Genomic DNA, 21,027 nt, shown 5'->3' on the forward strand with positions numbered 1-21,027 from the left:
CCTTCCTGAGTATTTCTTCACTCAACCCCATGTGTCTCTATTCCAACACTCTCATGCACACACACAATACAATATCAGTGCACACAAATGTGTCTTCATACTGCCTTAAACCACATAAGTTGGTCTTTATGAACAAACATGACACCTGTACTGTAATTGCTGCTGATTATTTGATGTTGGTTTGGCTGAAACAGATCAACTGTATTTTGAAGTGGATGCAGAGAAAGGAGAGAAATTGTTAAAAACCCACAGTTTATAGAGACTGATTCCCTGTGAGGAAAAAAAAGCTGTTTGACAGTTGTTTTTTTGTTGTTTTTTTTACTTACCTACAGCACAGGTGAGTTTGCCTGTGCGCTCCTGTAGAAGCCGCACTATCTGAGCCTTCTGAGTGGGGGTACAGCGGCAGCAAACCACAGCAGGACACTGACACGCGAGCTCCATAAACTCATACTCGTAGTATTTCAGACAAACCTGCAAGTGAAACCATTCAAACAACATGCGTGAGTAAATAAGGACACCACATTTAACTGATCTCAGCTGCGGGTCCACTGTACCTCAACTTGACTTACAGTTTAACCCCTGCTGTTGTTCAGAAAATGACTCTAACCACAGATACCACTTCCAGAGGTATTTCACTGACAGCGATTATCAAGCATCACACAGGCAACATGTCTGACTTCACTCAGGAGAGATAAGTCAGTGGGAGGAGGAGGAGGAGGGTGAGACACAAATGCACATGAGAGTTTACCTCAAGCGAGTCTCCTGATATCACCAGGGCGCAGTCGTGTTTTCTCCTGAAGGCGTTGAGCTCCAGGTGAGCTTCCCCTCGCGTTGTCACCTATGGTCACACAAACCACATTTGTTAATGCACACGTATCCAAAAAACCTTCAGCAAGTCAGTTTGTCGCGGGTGACTTTCTGTCAGCATCCTGATGGTTATCAAACAGAAGAATGGTTTCATCTCAGCAGCTGTGAAGGCAAACGTTAGAGCAACTAAATATCTGCCAAACATCCAGCTAATTGATAGTAAACTGCTTTAATTATAGACTTTTCTTTTCTCTTCCGTGGTGAGGTTCCAGTGTCTTAAACATGACATCAAGGAGCTTTTTCTGACATTTTATAGGCCAAAATATAGTGTAATTGCTTAAGGGAAATAACTTGTATATTAATTAATATCATATTTTTCTTGTGCTGCAATAATGGACTGACTACAATTAAAACTTGAGCGCAACAAGGCAGAAAACTGAATTATAATCTGATGTAATAATGTGTCATGCAAGACCCAGTTATTTAACCTTGGTGGGGTCCTAATCGAGCCTCAGTGATATAGTATTGGTGTTAAATTAGTCATTGAGCGATATTTGTATACACAAAATTATGACAACATAACAAATACATTAAACTGATATCTTACTTGGAATGGGAAAATGTGGAAGTGGAAAACTAACTGTATAACATTCAAATATAAACTTCACAATTCTTCAAAAATGTCACACTGTCAACTCGTGGTGTTAATCTGTCAACAAGAGTTATGCTCTGGTATGAATATCCTTCAGTCGCTGACTATTCATACGTCAATCCAGATCAGGCCATTGGTGGCCACCAGGAAACTAATCCAGATGTATGTGTTGCAGGCCCAGTCAGCACTCCCTCGTCCACTGGGACAGAGGTTTTCAAGCCGTGCCAACCATTGTTATTCTCTTCCAGTAACCACAGTTGTGCGCAAGTTGTAACCTTCCTATATGGCAGGAGCTCCCTCTCCTCTGGCACGGCACCAGAGAGGAAGGCAGAAGCGGACTATCAAAGCGATGACAGAGCCTGAAACCTGAAAAACAAATTAGGAAGTGAGCCCTCTGCGTGTTCCCTCGGGGAGTGGTTCAGCTGGTTTCTTCTCTCTGGCCGAGCGAAGGCCTGTTTGTTCTCTTTGACAGTGGCTTGGATGCTTTCACTGGTGGGAGGTGATTTATTCTTCTGTGGATGCTGGCCTGGGCTGTATGCGTAGTTGCGGGGAGTTGTATGACCACGAGCAAATGGGCTTTGGTCGAACAGAGAATCGATGCCCCGTGGGTCAAAAGATTCGGGAAACTGAACTGAACCCTGTGGTACAGAAATGACTTCAAATGCAAATAAAAGTAGGACGGGTCCTTGTTAAGCACTTACGGGTCTGAAGATATGGATGTCCTGGTTGCGGGTGATCAGATGAGCGTTCTTTGCAGTGCACGTGGCTGTTTCAAGCTTGTCTCCTGTCAGCATCCAAACCTACACAGAGGAGAATGTTTGAGTTATAACATGCACTGATGCTAGATTATATTCCACTCTGATGTTTCAATAAACAAAAACTCATTTAGCATGTTTCAGCAATCTGTCAGTAAAATTGATTTACAAAGGCTAATTTTCAGAAGATTCAAAGATTTTGATTTCTAAACTGATCAAACATTTTTTTATTTTCAAGTTGACTTTGATGTTGTAAGAGATGTTTATGGACAAAGTAATCTGATAACTGATTTTCTAAAATGATCAACTTCATATTACACAAAAAAAATAAAAGCAGTAATGCAACATTAAAGGTGCCAGCTGCCACAAAACATTAAAAAAAATCAAGAGGAACTGTAATGTCATGGGAATACAGATCTTTACCCCCACTCTGATTTAGTACAGAGGAACTGAATCACAGCATTAAAAAAAATACATTTCCTGCACATTTGAAAATGACTTGCACAGCCAAAACATTCATGCTTAAAGTAAAAAAAAAATCACTTTAGCATTTGTTTTTATACAATAATTAGGTACTCAAATAGGCTTTTTGTGTTGACAAAAGACAGGTTGTTGTCTAGTTTCTAGTTTGGTTGTTTTAATTGATGGCTGCTATGAGCTCCAAGGCCATTTGTCATTGCAATGCAGACCTTAATGCCTGCGTTGCGCAGGATCTCCAGGGTGGGCCTGACATCAGTCTGAAGTTGGTCCTCCACCCCTGTCAGACACAGCAGCTCCATTTCCATCTCCAGACTTTCAATGACAGTGGCCACCTTCAGAGAGCGGTCATGGACACTAAGCTTGGCCTGGACATACCGTGCCTGGGGGAGCAAGGACCAGATGGGAATATTTTGAGTGTGTGTGGGGGGGGGGAGATGAGATTAGCAAAAATAAGGTATAGTCATTGCAAGATAATAAGACAATATTGACATGACAAGAGCTGGAGAAGAGACATGGCAACACAGGGAGGACATGTGGAAAAACAGCAACTAAGAAGCCTGACACAGTTTGCACACATTCATAGAAACGTGCTACTTACAGAGAGATATTCAGTTTGAACACATGATATTCGACATGTGCATGAAGGTCCATATATGATGATATGAAGTTCACTTAGTGATCTTAGTTAGTTTAGTTGACTGTTGTCCAGCTACAGTGCAATTAGTAAGTGAGATAAAGCAAAAATAATCGCAGTGTGACTCATACGGGAACACAAACTTTGTGTGTGACTCAGTTGATGACTCACTGCTGCCCACCCGCTCTGCTCAGACAATTACACACTTCAGTAATGGGCCTGGGAATGAAGACAGCAGGGGAGACTGCCCTGCCTTGCTTCAACAATGAGTCGGACTGGTGTGTGTTTGTGTGTATGGGTGTGAGGACAAGAGGTGGGGGTCAGGGGTTAGTCCAGTTACCCAAAGAACACACTTTGACATTTAGAAATACTTCACGTGTCGACATAAAATCACTCCGAAACATATTGCATTATAATTTTGAGTTTAGCACATGTGCAACACATTATTGAGATTTCAACGGTTTACAAGCTGTAATAACTTTAAGAGCTAAAGCGTGTGAATGTTTAACATTGCCATCCAAACTTAAGCAAGAGCATCTTCTACTTTGAAGCAAATGTGAGACACAGTCCTTCATGTGAGCCTTACATCGTTGTGGGTTTGACCCATGAGAGAGCGCTTACCTCAAAATCTTGATACTGCTCCTCAGTCAGGGATTTCTTGGACACTACGAGGACCCTCAGACCTTCCCTCGCCATGTTTCCACACTTGAAAACAGAAGGATCATGTGGAGTCAGCGAGTTACATTGTCTAGTAGTCTGTGAGTTATTAATGACAGCCATAAAAGCACTGTCATCGCAAAATGATTTGTGAAAACTGTACCTCCTCCTCCAGCCAGTCATTATACTGGACGATGCCTGCCATCACCACATCAGCTCCTTTCATATAGAAAGTGATCTCTCCATTTGATTCATCCTAGAAAACAAACATGTGCCTTTATTCTGTGTGTGAAAGGAACACGATATAGAAAACATGTCCAACATGAAATACTCATTTACACAATATGAGCTGCTGTGAACATGCACTTTATCAGGATTTTGTGTTGCCTAGAAATGGATAGCTTATTTTGGTATTCACACGGGGCTTGAAAATATTATTTTGAGGAAGTCGGCTTTCAAAATCCCAGGCTTCCTGAGTTATAGCCCAGCCAAAAAAATAAAGTTAGTCATCCGACTTAGTCAGAGGTCGTTGTAAGGTAAAGTTTTCCTGAGATAATGTGCAATAAAATAAACATTTGTTTTTCATGTGAAAGACAGGCTTATAAAAATAGCCTCCTAGCAACAGACACATGGCTCAAAAATGACTAATTGAAAGCCATTTGAATACAATACTGAATAAAGGAACTTAAAGTGATCATTTTTGCACTCACTCGAACAATGATGCCCATCCTCTTGCTCTCGTAGGTGAAGGGGAAAATCTGAAGTATGGTGAAGTTCAGGATTTGGCCAGTAGGGGTCCGCAGCTGCATGGAGGACTGGTCTCTTCCCACCAGTGTCAGCCCAACACTCTCCGTCCATTGCACCAGTGACACCTATCAACATCACAATGTAGAGACTGCAGTGGATGGCAGTTTAAATACAGACAGAGAAAATACAAAAAACTACACGCAGGCTGTCATATTGATCAAGTCGCTAGTATTCTGTGTTTTTAATAAACAAAACAATATCATCAACACCTAGAAAGATACAATAAAGGAGAAAATTGACCACCACATTTTATTATTACTATTGTGAAGCCATAATGTCAATATGATGCTCCATTACTTGCATAACAGAGAAAACAGCAGAGCACTCACTTGTCAGAGAGCACAGTAACCATTTAAGCCCTAATCAATAGCTCAAGCATTTTCAGCACTCAAGGCTATTGATTGATAAACTAAGGAGATGTCCATTTCTGAAGTGAAAATATCGCTCCTGCTTGATTCTTTCTGAAGGATGTCACAAATGGACAACATCCATAAATGCAATGGTTAAGTGTGTGTGTGTGTGTGTGTACGTGGGAAGAAAAAGAGGGGAGATGACATTGCCCAATAACTTCCAGACCTGAAGCCAGATCCCATACCCAATTCATCATCCATCTTCTGACAGAGCTAATAGTAGAGATACCAGAGGCCAAATGGACACAGATGAGAAAAAACAACAAAGATTGCCCTGTTCTAGCTCAATCTTAGAAACCACAGACTTTGCAGTTCCAAAATTACTTATTTTGGAAATATGTGTTCATGAAGTATGACAATGCACAACCGGGAAGACTTGAACGTCAGACGCACTCGGACTACCGTAATGTTTGTCATCCAGGTTGGGAAATATGAGGACTGTGCTTAGTCACAGTCTAGAAATATTCACTGAAGAGGCATTTGGGGATCTGGTGTCGGCCACGGCATCACCACCTTGTAACAGGAGCATATGTGGCGCCTGTCGATTCTAACTGACTTCAATAAGGATATAGTCAGTTGTCTTGACTCAGAACCACCACATCGCCCAGTAGGTTTTAAAATGCACAAGGTATCAGCTTTCCGCACTGAATCACACACGCGTGATCCGCCACCAATTTCAGTCACCAATCCACCGATTATGGTTACATATAAAAAAAAATGTTTAATGCGTGGTATCCTATTTTTATTTGAATCTGAATGCCTTTAAAGCAACAAGGAAAAATGTTAACGTTAACCAACATAGTAAAAACTCACATTGTGTCCTTACTCCTCACAGTGAATACCAGATCTATATTAGGACTTCCTGACAGCTGGAGAAAGCAAACTACATCTCAGTATACTAAGACTGTATGAGACACAATCTGCAGTGCATGATTTATGACTGAGCAACTCAAATTGTTTTTCATTGTTTTTTTTTTACCAACAAACCAAAACAAAGTTCTTTAATCACACAACAGATATGGAGGGCTTTATTAAAGTATACATCAAAGAGGCAATTCAAAAAGGGGATAAGTGCAATGGGATGGAGTGCACATTAAGGAAATCCGCATTTACGCCGCAGGAAACTGATCAAGTTGAATTCCACAGCCCGCTTCCTGATGTTTAAAGAATTTACACTGATCAAGGACATAAATATAGAATGCCTTTTGTGAATGTTCCACTTTAAAATAGAAAGAGCATATACACTCCAGATAATAGCTTCAGTTGATAAAAAATGTACAGCTCTCCATCTTTAGATCGGAAGCAAGCTTTCCTGTCAGGCCTCCCCTGTTTGGCCTTGAGAAAATGATTAAGTAGATTAAGTGTACATTTCCCAACATGTCGGCTTGTATTATTTCAACTTCAAGGTGTCTTTTTATTTATGTATACCATGTGATGGATACAGTGTCACTGTTTGTATAATAAATGTCGGAAATGTCCGAGCCTAAAGTTCCTCGCAGACCAAAAAACAAAAGAGGTTTTATTGTCCAGCCCCAGTATTATTATTTTTATTATTCCGCTCATTCATGAAGCATGTGTTAAACTCTCCATTCCGAGTTTCTTGAAATTAGACTCACAGCATTAATGTCACTTTCAGTAACAGACAATTGGGAACATCTTCTCGACAATTTAATATATTTTTGTAAGTTCTCCAAAAAAGCAACTGTTTAATGGAGATGAAACAGAATATAAAAGAATGTTAAAGGTGACATGTCTTTAAGAACAATTTGGGACATGTTTCGCCACAAAAGAAAATTTAATTTCCTTGAAATTAACTTGGCAGATTAATACGATACGATAAAACAGCCTTTTGCTGTCAACCTCTCCGTAAATAAGAAATATTTTGTTTGAAATCAAGCCCAGATTTTATGCTCTGTAGGATTTGAAACATCATTGGATGAAATTAACATGAATGTCAACAATGAAAACCTCATACCTCATCTGGGCTGGATGCCTGGTAGACTCTGCATGTGTCTTCATAATGCTGCTCAGCCTCAGCCTGGTCCGTCACCCCATTGGACTCATACACTGGTGTTACATTGTGCACCAGGGCGATGGCCTTTACAGCCTCATGAACTCTACTGCTGATGGTCTTGCGGACCTTAGTTGCTGCCGGAGCCCTGGAGGCTGGAAGGTCATGGGTGGGCTGAAGACAAATGACGCCATTTTTAATAGTGGTCAATGTTTTTATAAGAGAAGGCAGCTATTATATTGAGCGGAACTGTCAAAAAGAAGCTGAATGAGTGTCTAAACACTTGAACAATAAACAAAGACACACATTCAAAAGGCTAAGTGGAAAAAGGAGATGTGTAGACAAGTCTGAGAAACCAGTTTCTTAATCAACCCAGTTTCAATCACTGCTGTGACAGTGGCCTTTAAACATAACCAGATGTGTAAAGAAAACATGGGGAAAAAAAATTCTTTTGCATTATGGCCCTGCTATTTTTAGAAAGCTGTGCGTTCCAGGGGTTAATGGCAGCATCATTAAAGAAGTCCGGTCAGTGCTTCGCTTGTGGGCTAATCCTGTTTCCTGCTTCACTAACCTCTGGTGTCAAGGGGGACAAAGAGTGTCATCTGAGGTCAGGAAGCATTCAAGCACATAATAATCACAAACTGATATGTTTCTCAAAACAATGTGCATGTCTAGCCTCTCCCACATTTTCACAATTTCAATCTTTTCAATCTTTTACCTGTGTGTAGGCGCTGAACACATGGCTCTGTACTTCATCCATTGAGTCCATTCCATATGCCACAGTTCCAAGATGGAGCCGCCGGAACACCATTTCATTTTGGGTAAGAGTCCCTGTTAAAAGGTTACATGAAATACATTCACATAATAATAGTTCTGCAAAATATGTAGAACTGAAACAGTTATAGAACAATTATAGGCTGACAGCACACAATATGGAACTAACACTTCTAATGTCAATATCTACAGAAGTACTTTAAATAGACAGGGATTCATGTTAGTGACACAATATGTGACTACTTGACAAAAAGCAATAACAAGTTGACCTCTACACTGATCAAACGAGATGGGATTTACAAACGGTAATCAGCTACTTAAGACAAGAGTTTGCATGTTACATATTTTTACTGGAATAAATGTTCAGAAATCCAGAGGCCTTTCCTTTGATGCCACACACAACCTCTGTATCCTTACACTCACTCTAAAAGCATTTCCAAAAGCTCAGGGGCCTCACACATACATTAACCTGACCTGCAGATCCCCCTCTGGCCTTACCATGCTTAGGTTGGGGGAAAACGGCTGATCATTTTAATGGGAACTTGGGCTGTAAAAATGATGTACAACACCTTGTGGCAGATGAAGTGCACTGATGGAAGTTAATGTGTGTAAGAATGAGAGACTTGAGGCTTGTTTTATGATTTAAATGTCCAAAAGTAGGTCTCTGAAAGTAAAAAAAAAAAAATACAGCCCACCTCAGAGCAAAACCCCCCAGGAAATGGATACTTCCTTGGTAAATCTTCACCTCTACACACTCTCATTTAAGTGCTTTAAACACTGGCTTTAGTTCTTTTGGCCACAGAGCCAAATCTATCTAAAAGCTCTGCTGTTTTTCATGGCCGTTTCCTGCAGTCTAACCTGTTTTGTCGGTCAGCAGGTAGGAGATGCGTCCAAGCTGTTCAGGTATGGTGCTTGCCCTCACTACCGTCCCAGGGATCTTGGAGTCTTTCTTGATCATCCAGCTGAAAACCATCTTTCCCATGTCCAGATTGACTCTCAAACTGCATCAAATAATAACAATAAAAAAGTTAATCAGTGCATTTTTCGTCTCTTAAAACACTGTGGATGACTTTGAAACCTAAATCACACCTGATGGGCACGATGTGAGAGAAGAGCAGCAGGAAGCGAAAGATCTGGAGGTACCAGCGGCCGGCGAAGTGCTGGAGAGCCACCATGACCAGTGACACCACCACCAGGGCCCCAAATAGAATCTTAGTCAAACAGTTCACTTCCAGGTCAATCAAACCCACCTATAGATGCAACAGAGAAACATGATGCATCAGACAAATGTGTGTGTATGTGTAATATAAAAGTAAATAATGCAGATACAGAACACTTAAAAAATTAGGTTTCTACAGGCTACTGGCCACATACACATTCATACAAGATAAAATAAATTACAGGAGGACACATTTGATGTAAATGTAAAAATACGTCAACCAAATGCATCTGTGTGCAGAATAAATGACTTAATGTTGTTTTCTTTTCAGGCTCCATTTCACACAACTGTACCTTGTGCCTTGGGTTGGAGGTGTTCATGACACTGCGCAGCTCCTTTCCTGTGTAAATCACAACCCCCACCACTGTGCCTAATGGGAGGGAAAATGAGAAAAGAAAAAAAAAATGCCTCAGGCTAATAAAATGAAGAGGCATCATTATATAAAACATAATACGCCATGACCATGTCCCCCAAATTTATAAAATTAACAGGTATGGACATGTATAAATTAAGATTGTCATTTGGAATATAGATTTCCAGCTGCTTAATAGGTAACTGAGGGGTTAAAATTTGTATCCTGTTGAGAAAACAGAAAACTTACTTTCTTTACCATTATGGTAAGCTGCCCTTGAGCCATTTATAAATGAGTAAATAGACTAAATGCCTTATGAGATTCCCCTCTGTGTATGTATTTTGCTTTGACAACTCATGAGATCAACAGTTGTGATGAAAGCAATGTTTCCACAAGCTGAGAGCAAAATGATGGCTTTGGTTACTTCCTGAGTGCGAGCTGCTTTATAGCCAGATATTTACCAGAGGCGACAACAGTGCTGGCCCACAGGGTGTTCTCAATGCTGAGACTCTCATTGACAGGGGGGTCTGCATCCTCCTGTAACAGTGTAACACAACATGCAAATACATACGAAATGAGAAAGGTACACAATCTGTTCATTGATTTTGATATGGTTCCAGAGCTTCAACACCACAGATCAAATACTACAACTATAAATATTACTATAGATTATATAGCTATACTAATCTCTGATAAATGTTAATATTATCCTCATCAATGGCTTGTTCTTTCTCGTGGGTCACGTGCGGAGCTGTGGAGTTTTGTCGCTTGCTGTACAGACTGTAAAGCCGTTTGTGGCAAATTGTGTTTGTGATGTTGAGCTATATAAATAACATTGACTTGAATGTGTTTTAGTGGGTAAATGGAGTCTCAGACAAACAACAAAAGAGACAATCTGTTTCTAGTGTTTTTATAAATCTTAACCGTCTTATTTATACAGGTTACATTAACCAGACACTCAACAGAATGTTGCTGTTTGATTAGAAGTTTCTCTTCTGTTCATTATGTTAAGAAAAATGAATTTGCTCAGTGTCTCATCTTAAAGCAATTTAACTTTGTGCCAAAATATCACATCACAAGGTATAAAAACATTTAGAGAAATAATGTGTGCAGAATGAGATATAGAGACTGCACATGGGTCAGAGTGGACATGCTGTGCTGCACATGGCTGGACTGTCCACACGAGAGCGCACTGTGTACATGTTTCAGGATTGGGCTCATTGGTCTCACACACACACACACACACACACACACACACACACACACACACACACACACACAAGTTTGTTTTAATGAACAGTGATATTCAAGATTAGTTTATTTATTCATTGTGTTTAAATCACTGTCTTAATACTTGGCTTTGTCATCTGGTATATTAGAAGGAAGAGGGAGTGGAACATTTTATAATTGGAGGAATGAAGAATTAGTTTTGTGATAGTGAATCTAACCTCGGAACTTTCCTGCACTATGGGAGTGGGTGCTTTGCCCCGGGATTTTAACTGGCAACACTACAGTTACAAGCCCAATTCCTTTCCTCTTGGCCAAGGGCTGCTCGAGATTGTTTTCTGTTCCTACATTGATGCATTATTCCTCTACTATAAAACTTGATTAGAGATGAATGATCAAAGCGATAGGAAGGACGGCCAACCCCTCTTCTCACAGTGAATGAACTAATACTTCAACAAACCATTTCATCTTCATCTGTTTCATCGACTGCAGGTTAGCTTCCAGCTTGCGACCCTTTGCTTTGTCTCTGCTCTCTCACCCTTTCATGCTCTAATCTGTCCTATCTAATAAAGGTCTGTGTTTGTGCATGTTGTATGATCCAACTTTGGGTTACATTACTAAACATTATTTTGTCCAAGCAACGTTGCTTTTGTGAATTTTGGAAGTGACACAGGAACAAATATCGTCACCAGAATACCAGAATAACATATCAGGAGGGCGTGTTCATGGAACATGCGGTTTTTGTGAACAGGAATGTAAACACTCACCCTGGTAAAAGTTCCAATGAAGTTATGGATGTCAATGTTTGGCTCTTCTGCATACACATATGATCTGATTTGGAGGAGGTCCTGTAAGACAAGAAAATATGACACATGACACAGGAAAAAGCCACTTGAATAATTAGAAACAATTGAGAAAACAAGAACAAGCAATGCCTTTTATGTAACATTAAAAAATATTTAACTAGTCAGATGAAATGACCTGGATTTGCATTTAGAGCTATTGCCTGGGGCAGTAATTAGCAGACAAAGTGCTACGAGACAGTAGAACAATAAATATTCCTTAACTTGGTTGACAAACATAGCAGCTACTTATTGGTATTATCATATAAATCCTGAGGCTGAGTTTACTCTCAAACAAGATGAGGTGAAAACCGCCTATATGGTTGGACCGCGTACGGGACAACAAGCAAAATTGTGGACGCAGTCGAGAACGGTTGTGAAACAACAATATGCAAAGCATGTTATAGATGTCAGCACATCATATTTGCATTCACTCTCGTGTCAACCAGTTCCAGTCCTTTATCCGTTTGCTTAATTCTTACTCAATTATTGTTACACACTACATAATTTAACACAATACAACACTGATGTAATCATAATGTGCTGTGATTTGGTTATGTTAACATGCAAAATAATCACAAAGAAAGCAGGTCACATATGAGATAACGTGACTCACATAGATGCACACTCATGCACACCATCTAGTTAGATATCTGCTTGGTTTAAGAGACATGATTAACTCAGCATTAACTCAATTATTCAACAGCAAGGAGAGACGGCTCAGTGAAGTTGTTTTTATAAATTCAGTTCAAAAGATTAGGATTCTTTGTTAAAACCTAAAGCTCCTTCAGGTCGTGCATTTCTCTCACACACACATTGACATCTTCAAAGTGTGTTCTCCAATAGTCAAAAACAAATATTCTCATATACACAGTCGCAGACAACAACACAGCCAATATTTTCATTTTAGAAGTCAGAATCGATTTTTAGCACCGAGGCAAATTAATCAGTTTATGAGTAAGACATGGACTGCAAGGCTTTTATTATCATTTAGTTTGTTTAGCAGCAGTGTTTGCTCTATGGTTTTACATTGAGAACTTCTGCTTGAGGTGACAAACTGCTATGAGACATTCAAACAAAAATACTCCTCAACTTGTTTGTATGGCAGTTATTTTCAATTTTCTTTCACCGGAAACCTGAGGCATATTTTGTTTATTCCCCAAAAGCAGTGGGCTCAGCGAGCAGGGGTGGCAAAACATGCAGCACAAGTGTGAAAAGTGTTAAAGTGTAAAAGTATCACTAGTTTAGATTGATCTGTTGATTCTTATCTTTCAAATTGTATTCTTTATTTTTATCTCTCTAAAGTGAATTAGAAAACAAGTACAACAGCTTTTCTTACAATGTACTGCTTAATCAGAGAGTTGTTGTAACAATGTAAGAGCCAATATTATAATTTTAGTAAATATCAAGCCTCTCATGTAGAGGTTTCTTTTAACACCAGCCTCAAGCTTTATATTAACATTTACAGGCAGTATAACAGCAGTGTTTGCTCTATGGTTATGCACTATACACAAAGAGCTTCTGCTTGAGGCTACAATTTGTAGACAAACGACTATGAGACACAGAAACAATAAATGTTCCTTATTTGTTTGACAAATATGGTGGATATCACACTATTACACAATGTGCTAGCGAGGACACAAGCAGGTACTGTTCTCACCGTAGACGTGTGTGTGTGTGTGTAAACACTTTTTTAAAGGGCTGTTTTTAGGAGTAAGACCTGGTTTTGGGGTTAGAGTTAGGTTTACTCAGTTGTGATGGCTAAGGTTAGGGTAAGGGGCGAGGGAACGCATTACATCTATGATGTGTTCTCACTAAGACACAAAAACATGTTTGTGTGTGTGTGTGTGCACTTGTCTTTGGGACCTTTTCTAGCATAAACACTGACCTTGTCAGGACCAGCAGTCCACATGGGGACCAGAAGCTGGTCCTAATGAGGCACAAGCTCATCTCTGGGGAGCTGGTTAAGTTATGGGCTAAGATTAGAATTGTGGTTATTATTATTTAAGGTTCAGGGAAACACTTTGTTAAGGCTGTATAAAAGAACAAAAATCTGTGTGTCTCTCAAAAATGATTATGTTTTGGTGGAGTTGGTGAACAAACAAAAAAGGGTTAGGGTTGATTGGTTTTACAACTTTAGATAAATATACTGCATCAGTTCAGCATTTTCTTTAAAATCAAAAACAGCCAAGCCGCCACTATGTATCGTCAATATAACATAACATAATTAAACAAACAAAAACGCCATCTTATATGCATTATACTACAACCTACTGTCTGATGGTGCAAACTGAATTATCTTTTTCAATTATTTCAAGAGAATAACTGTAATAAAAATAATAAAACAAGAATATTTTCCTTTAAAAACCCAACCTGAAGAACTCTTCTGACAGTACAGGTCTGAGCTCATCCTGCACTCTACTTTAACAACCACCTTGTCCTCATGAAAGACATGCTTCTATTAGACCAGTGGGCTGGTTAGTAATTACACCTGAATACATGAGTCTCTACTGCACAGCAATGTCAAAAAAATGCAGTGTTGCAACACGCAATTTTCTCCTCACTGCCTCTCCATGTTTATTTTAGGACTCACGGCAGCAGTCGGCAGTCTCTGCGTGCAGGCCACTGGGAGGCGTAGTTTCCAGTCCGTCTCTCCGTCCAGTTGGTCAGTCCGCAGGAAACAGGAGCCTGTAACAGAGAAGAGCTTCAACAAACTGGGAACACCATCATCTTTAATCTGGGTGATGGTATTCTTATTTCAAAACATACTGAAAGCTGCTGCTGGTATCTGACTGTAATTGTTCCAATGTATTTTCTAAATAAATGTGTGGATAAAATGGGGCAACAAAACCATTTTTTGTTGGTTACAAATTAACTGCAACTTCTAAGAGATTTTACTAGACTTTATTTTGGGAATCCAGCTGGAGTAGAAGTGGAGGCATTCACCAAAGCCCATCCCCCCATTGGGCTGCATGCGTCATCCTGCCCAAACTCCCAATCCTGGCCTAGGCTCTTCATAATTGACCTAATGGCCTCCACATGGAAGAGAGATAACCAAGCACTATTTCCAGTAAAACAAAGCTGTTGTTTTTCTTCCCCCAACAGGAAGGTGCAACAAAAACATGCATCTAGCTCTTCTAACAGAGTCCTCTGAAAGCTGAAAATAAAACATGTTCCTGTAATAAGAGTCTTGATATGTTATGCTTTAGAGCAGCTTACATCATTTACAAATCTTGCCCTAATCCTTATTTGACTACTCAGATGAAGCATTCACTGCTCATGTCTCCTTTTCTTATTTTGCATTTGATTCTTGGGAGTGCCTCCATTTTATTTTCATTTATTTCCTTCTCATTTGAAAGACAAAATTAGTCACTGACGAAGACGGAGGGCAGACAGTGGTCATCTTGGCATTATATGCAGGAGCAATTCTCCGCCACACCGACCACATGCTGAATGATATTTTAGCACTGGACCCAATTACAATTTAGACATTGTAGGACTTCCTGTCCTGACTCAGGGCTAATCCCTGCACCTCAGCTCATTTTTAAACAAGTCGTTTCCCCAGTCAGTCCGTCAGTCAGTCAGTCTGTTGTGGAGATCTGGATGAATGACCAGCAGATGTTTACCATTTCTTTCAGAGGTCCTTAAAAAGATCATGTCAGCAGGAACACGCTGGTTCTACAAAGAAAGGCAGAGAGGAAAAACATGACTTCAACACCATTTCCTGCTTCTTTTCCCTCCTGCTCCCTTAAACTGTAGTGAAGTTAAGACATTTTTACACTTCATGTAAAACATTACTAACAGCCACACAGTGAAAAAAAATAAGCCCTCGAGCACAAATCATCATGTCATGGCCTGAATGGGACCCTGACCAAGTTTTACACTCTGCCCAAACTGGTCCCTCCACTAGACAAAGTCGCCAAACAGTTTATGGATTACTGCTGAGTAGTCCATAGTCTAATAAAGATATGTTATAACTATTTACGATGCAAAGTTAATTTAAAAAAAATGCCAAAGATTTTCAAAGACAGCTACTGGTTTCACGTCTGCTGAAATGTCTCACTAAATTTCCACCCGCATAACTCTGAATCACTCAGTCATATTAGTGAAAAGTGTAGGACAACATGTGTGACCTTTCTTTCAGCTGCACTGAAATGAGTGATTTAGAAAGAAGCCCTCAGTTGGAAACTGAAGACAAGACTGACTTCTCATATTTCATGTACAAAGACCTCAGAGAATCCACTCTGCCCACAACAAGAGAAGCACAATATATTTGAAGCAACTACAAACAATAAATGTGCGTACAACGTAAAAACAAAACGACATCAATAAACAGTACTTAATTGAATTTGTGTCTTAGATATAATTTAAGGCATTTTAGGTTCTTGTCTGCTGTGTATGCATTGAGGTTGACAGGCTGGAGCTCAGCATTGATCACAAGATTACAAAATCTTTACTAACTCCTTTCACCTCAGTCGAGGTGGAGGACTAGAGGACAAAAGATTAACAGCTCCCTCATTACTCGCTCTCATATAAAACGGGAACTTGACAGTCCTAAAAAGCAAAACTATTCACAGATGTGGATGAAACAAGCTTCAACAAACCTTTTCCACAATTATAAGATCCCCGACTTGAATACCGCTGCTTTTGACCTTGACTGTGCCTAAAAAACAGAGACAAAGTTTAGTTAATTAAGTTTTTAATGTGGGTTAAATATATTTAAAATATAACAGACATTAAAATGTGTCAATCAAAAACATATCTTCTTTTTCTAAGTATGAAGGAAGTTTAAACACATTTCTTTCAATCAAATTTCATAGTTAAAATCGAGCACCAATGTCTTCTCTTGGTGAACATTCCTCACCAGTCAGTTTGGGAAAGTCATTTTCCATGCAGATTTGAAAGAATGCAAGGGGAGTTGAGCCTTCTCCCTCATTCCATTCAGAATGAACAGGCAAAATTGTTTGGAAGAGATCACCGACCCTTGACCTCTTCCGTGACCTCTGGGCTATGCATATGTAAGACATTAAAGCACATTAATATTGCTGAGGATTAGGGTTTGTGGGGCTTCACAGAAGTTCTTGGCTCGGTTAGTCCAATAAACTCCGATGAGCGTCTTTACAAAAATTAAGATCAGAATAATCTGTACAGCAGGTTTCAAAAACAAACTGAGGCATGGATCTAAAAGAAGAGGCTTTGACTTCTATAAACCCTAAAATATGCACCGGGGCTGCTATCATGGCGGCAACCAGTCATTGTGTTTATGAGTAGAACAAGCTGCCACATCAAAGGGACAGAGTGATGGAAACCACAAGAGGTCTCCTGCTTTTTATTGCTGGTAGCACTTTATACCAAGGTCTCTTATGTACACGTTTTACATCTCTGCTTTGAATTACCTTCCATTTCCCCCCTGCCCCAATAAGTTTTATTAGGACCAACCTCCTACAGTTAATAGACGTTGATGCTGAGAAATAAGCAACATGGTTCAGATATCAACACAGACAAAACCAAACCGCTGTCGCCAAATGCTCCTAATCCGTACCTCTTGTCGACAGCTTGCTGTAAATCTGAGAGTTCACCTCTTTGTCTCGAAGATAGCATCTTATTTCTTCGACTGCCTCTCTCATGATGGTGACAATCAAAACAATGCCCTGGAGGGGGGGGGAGGGGGAGGGGGAGTGAAACCGTTTTAAATGTGACAACAAAACAATTACATGAACATGAGTGCTGCGGCAACTGTGTGTGTGTTTGAAATACTTTCAAAAACCCATCCAAGTTAACATGTATTCAGCACAGTTTAAGTGTGTAAAATTAAGAGGAACAAAGGTTTGTAATGTGCCACATACCAATGGGACCCAGTAGGTGTAGAGGGCACCCAAACGTAGCTCTTCAATAAACTGAGAGCAGGCCAAAAGCAAAAAGTACAAGTTGAAGAAGTACTTGTACTCATTGTACAGCACCTGTGAACAGAAATCAAATGTACATGCATATTAATTTATCTGACAACGGATTGTTATTGTTTTCTGTTTTATGCACTGAACGGTTAAATGTGAAACAACAAATAGGAATATTATTATTATTATTATTATTATTATTATTATTATTATTATTATTAACAATAATAATAATAATAATAATAATAATAAATCAAACTGACATAAAAATGCTGTCATTTACTTAAAATGATTGTCTACACTGGCCTTACACAACCTGAAATACAAAAGAGGTAAATCTACTCTCATAGTCATAGTCAAATGAAAGATAATTTAAACCAAATGTAGCCCAAAAACCTTCCCAACCATTGTCATTCTTACGTACAACGCGCGTGTAACAACTTTACTCCATTTCATTACCACCAGTGTGTAAGATAACACTGTTACTCTCATTTCCAAAAAAAAAAAAAACACAAACAGAAATAGAAATATTACAATATGTATTATAGAGAAGAACCAACGAAAAAATTAAAAGCGCAACAATTGTTTGCAATGCAAATAGGTGTTGCACTTGTCTTTTGCTTTCCAAACAAATTCAAGCTACTTTCAATATCTGGCTTCATACACAAAATGAAGATGTTATGACAACCAAATGCCTGGAAAACAAATGCATATGTAAATCATGCCAGGCAAGTACATGGAGTCAAAAAACACACAGCTTTGTATCGGTGCAAGAAACCTTGTCACTTCTGTCACTTGCGTGCGCTTATCATTATCCTACTATGGCGCTGCAAGGTTGTGTGGCAGTTTGCTTGATACCATTTCAACCAGAATTGAGCAATTTGGGTTAAGCGTGACAGATATTGCAATGATTGTCTAAAATCAAGTTGAATTTCTGGATTAAGATTTAACATGTGATGGAGCAGTACCACATGACATACCATCAAAATATTAACTACTCTATATTCTATGGAAAATGAAAGAAAAGAAATGATTTACCATTTTGAAAAACATTTGACACTATGAAACCTACAAAACTTGGTCCTCAATTGGCCTCTCCCCTTCAGGGGTCGCAACAGCAAATCCTCTGCCTATCCCTCATGCACTTCTCTGTTAGACCAAGTGTCCTCATGTCCTCCTTCACAACATCCATGAAGCGTCTCTACACACCTACATAACACATATGCTGCTAAGTGTATGATGCCACAAATAATTAATTGTTCAGCCCTAATTTCAACATAACACGAGATATACCATTATATGAAGAAACATTTGATTCACAAACCAAGCTTATTCAGTATATCAGTATAACAATTCCTCTGCATGAAAAAGAAAAACGAGGCACAGGCTTTGAGCCTCATATGTGGATGCTGTGCGCTAGCTGTGGCATCCGACCTTCTATCCTCATCTACAACGTATGAAATGAGAATGTTTTAATTTACAATAATACAACAAATACGTTTCTTATCATATTTCTTCATCTAATATGGTTACAGTGTTACGTTTCCTTTACTCCTTTGCTATGATTTCCTCTTGCTGCAAGTTAGTTGCAACAGTATGTGAGTATGACGACATTGTTTTGCTATGTGCCACCATCGTGCAAAACAACTGAGGAGCTGAGGAGACTTGCAACTGTCAGGTTGAACCCGATCTAAACTGTAACCAGTTCTCAACTCTCATCCCCACCCATCAGCCGCACGCTTATGTGTATAAAGTTGGGATGAGACTATTTGTAATCAAAAGTAAACAACAGTATTCTACTATTAAACAATAAAGAGGGTGTAGTGTGTATGATTTCATTTGCATCTATTAATGAGGTAGAAACTTCCAGCCAACTGAACACCCAATATGTCACCTTCCCCTTCCAAGGTTGTAGAAGATCCTTCAGCAAAGTCCGTTGTGTTAGGTTTGTCCTCGGTCATTGTCGAAATGTGCAATGTGGTGAACGTGCAGGTGAACACAGTTATTCTTAATTTCATGCAATTGTACACTATTAAAAACATAATTATGAAAATTGTATTTAAGACATACAGTGCCTACTTCTAAACAATTAGTTGAATAAATACTCTTCAGAAATCTTAATGTTAATAATTAATAATGGAGCCATCGTTCTCTTTTCAGTTTTGAGCTGTTTGTTTCACAATATGTGTAATCACTTTGGGCTCAGTGATCCAAAGAGTATTTTTCAGAAGTAAAATAATAATAGGTTGTATGTACAATACAGCACTCGATGATACTCCTAATATTATAAATGACAGAAAAAGTGTCCAACAAGATACAATGAATCAAGGCCAGGCTCAAAACGGTGGGTGGTTTTAAAGAATTGAAGAGCGGGAAGGTAGTGAATTGACCTTTGGCTGACACTTACCGCAGGCAGGAAGGTGAAAAAGTTGTACTTCTGGTTGTTAATGACATTCCTGGGGTACCTCTGATCCCTCTTTTCTGGGTGGCCAAGCCACACGGTACGGGGACGCAAGTCCCCCATGCCACAGCATCTTGACCACGGGCAGCACCTGAGCGGAAAAGGCAGGAAGGATTAAATCATTTCACAAACATTCACACCATTTAGTTCAATATTTGTCAATTTTAAACAACTTTAGACCATCTTAAAATGCATTCTCAAGTGTGTTAAGTCAGGTTTGAGTCTTCTTGTTAATGTTTTGCTTATTGCAACAATAATCCCAAACAAAATTCAAGGAACTATGGCCATAGAGTTGAGATTATGCCAAACAAAGTAAATATTAACCTCATCCGAAAAGAAAGGTGGCAACTCCTTTCACTCCACCAAAGCAAAACATTCATCAGCATCAGAAGGAATGTTATTTTTACATAATTATCTCATATCTAATTTTCATATGAATAACATATTTAAAATGATTACCCATATTTGTAATAAATACAATGGGTGTGTCAAAATATTGATTCAGTGATAAATTGTCTATGTAATATGATAATCGATACACCAGGGCAAATTTGAACATTTGAAGAGTCCTTGCCAATTTTACTCCTTAGGGTTACTACTACATGTCTCCTTGCAGCAACGCTGCTCAAATTAATGAGGGAAACTTAATGCACTTTGTTCTCTATGCTGTGAATAAATAGAGAAATCCTTCACTTTTCCCTTTTCATGGGATGTTTTGTTTCCTTCACTTAGACAGATATCATGATGTATCGCTATATTGATAATCACAGAATTGTTGTATCGTGATGTTATTGGTATCGTGGACCATGTATCGCAGAGTGATTCCCACCTCTTATAAATACAATGGGCAACCACTGACTCATTCCACTGCAATATAACACATTCTCTCCTCTAACTGTGCGCAGTGTGTTTATTAAAGGGGGTGACACCTGCATGTCAGCCCTCGTCTTCATCATCACCATCACTGTCATCATTTGAGGCCTGTCCTTTCACGTGGGTGTCAAATTTACAAGAAACAATGGGTGACTGTATCCAGGAGAAGGCA

The 21,027-nt window shown here is 39.3% G+C and overlaps 1 protein-coding gene across 1 annotated transcript in view; it reads right to left on the reverse strand.

Annotated features, from left to right (window-relative positions):
• The window catches only part of LOC122776959 (probable phospholipid-transporting ATPase IIA), a 29,731-nt gene that overhangs the window by 7,728 nt on the left and 976 nt on the right, over window positions 1-21,027 (reverse strand). Inside the window, exons 3-22 of the mRNA XM_044037800.1 lie at window positions 19,929-20,073; window positions 17,474-17,587; window positions 17,170-17,278; window positions 16,232-16,290; window positions 15,254-15,305; window positions 14,221-14,315; window positions 11,553-11,633; window positions 10,020-10,095; window positions 9,500-9,576; window positions 9,077-9,237; window positions 8,846-8,988; window positions 7,932-8,044; window positions 7,178-7,387; window positions 4,696-4,857; window positions 4,149-4,241; window positions 3,950-4,033; window positions 2,904-3,074; window positions 2,161-2,259; window positions 749-838; window positions 327-471 (exon numbers count right to left, since the gene is read on the reverse strand). Of these exons, the coding sequence (XP_043893735.1) occupies window positions 327-471; window positions 749-838; window positions 2,161-2,259; window positions 2,904-3,074; window positions 3,950-4,033; window positions 4,149-4,241; window positions 4,696-4,857; window positions 7,178-7,387; window positions 7,932-8,044; window positions 8,846-8,988; window positions 9,077-9,237; window positions 9,500-9,576; window positions 10,020-10,095; window positions 11,553-11,633; window positions 14,221-14,315; window positions 15,254-15,305; window positions 16,232-16,290; window positions 17,170-17,278; window positions 17,474-17,587; window positions 19,929-20,073 (2,279 nt within the window). The remainder of the gene's footprint in view (window positions 1-326; window positions 472-748; window positions 839-2,160; window positions 2,260-2,903; window positions 3,075-3,949; window positions 4,034-4,148; window positions 4,242-4,695; window positions 4,858-7,177; window positions 7,388-7,931; window positions 8,045-8,845; window positions 8,989-9,076; window positions 9,238-9,499; window positions 9,577-10,019; window positions 10,096-11,552; window positions 11,634-14,220; window positions 14,316-15,253; window positions 15,306-16,231; window positions 16,291-17,169; window positions 17,279-17,473; window positions 17,588-19,928; window positions 20,074-21,027) is intronic.

This window comes from Solea senegalensis, linkage group LG11 (assembly GCF_019176455.1).
Source record: "Solea senegalensis isolate Sse05_10M linkage group LG11, IFAPA_SoseM_1, whole genome shotgun sequence".
Lineage (NCBI taxonomy): Eukaryota > Metazoa > Chordata > Actinopteri > Pleuronectiformes > Soleidae > Solea > Solea senegalensis.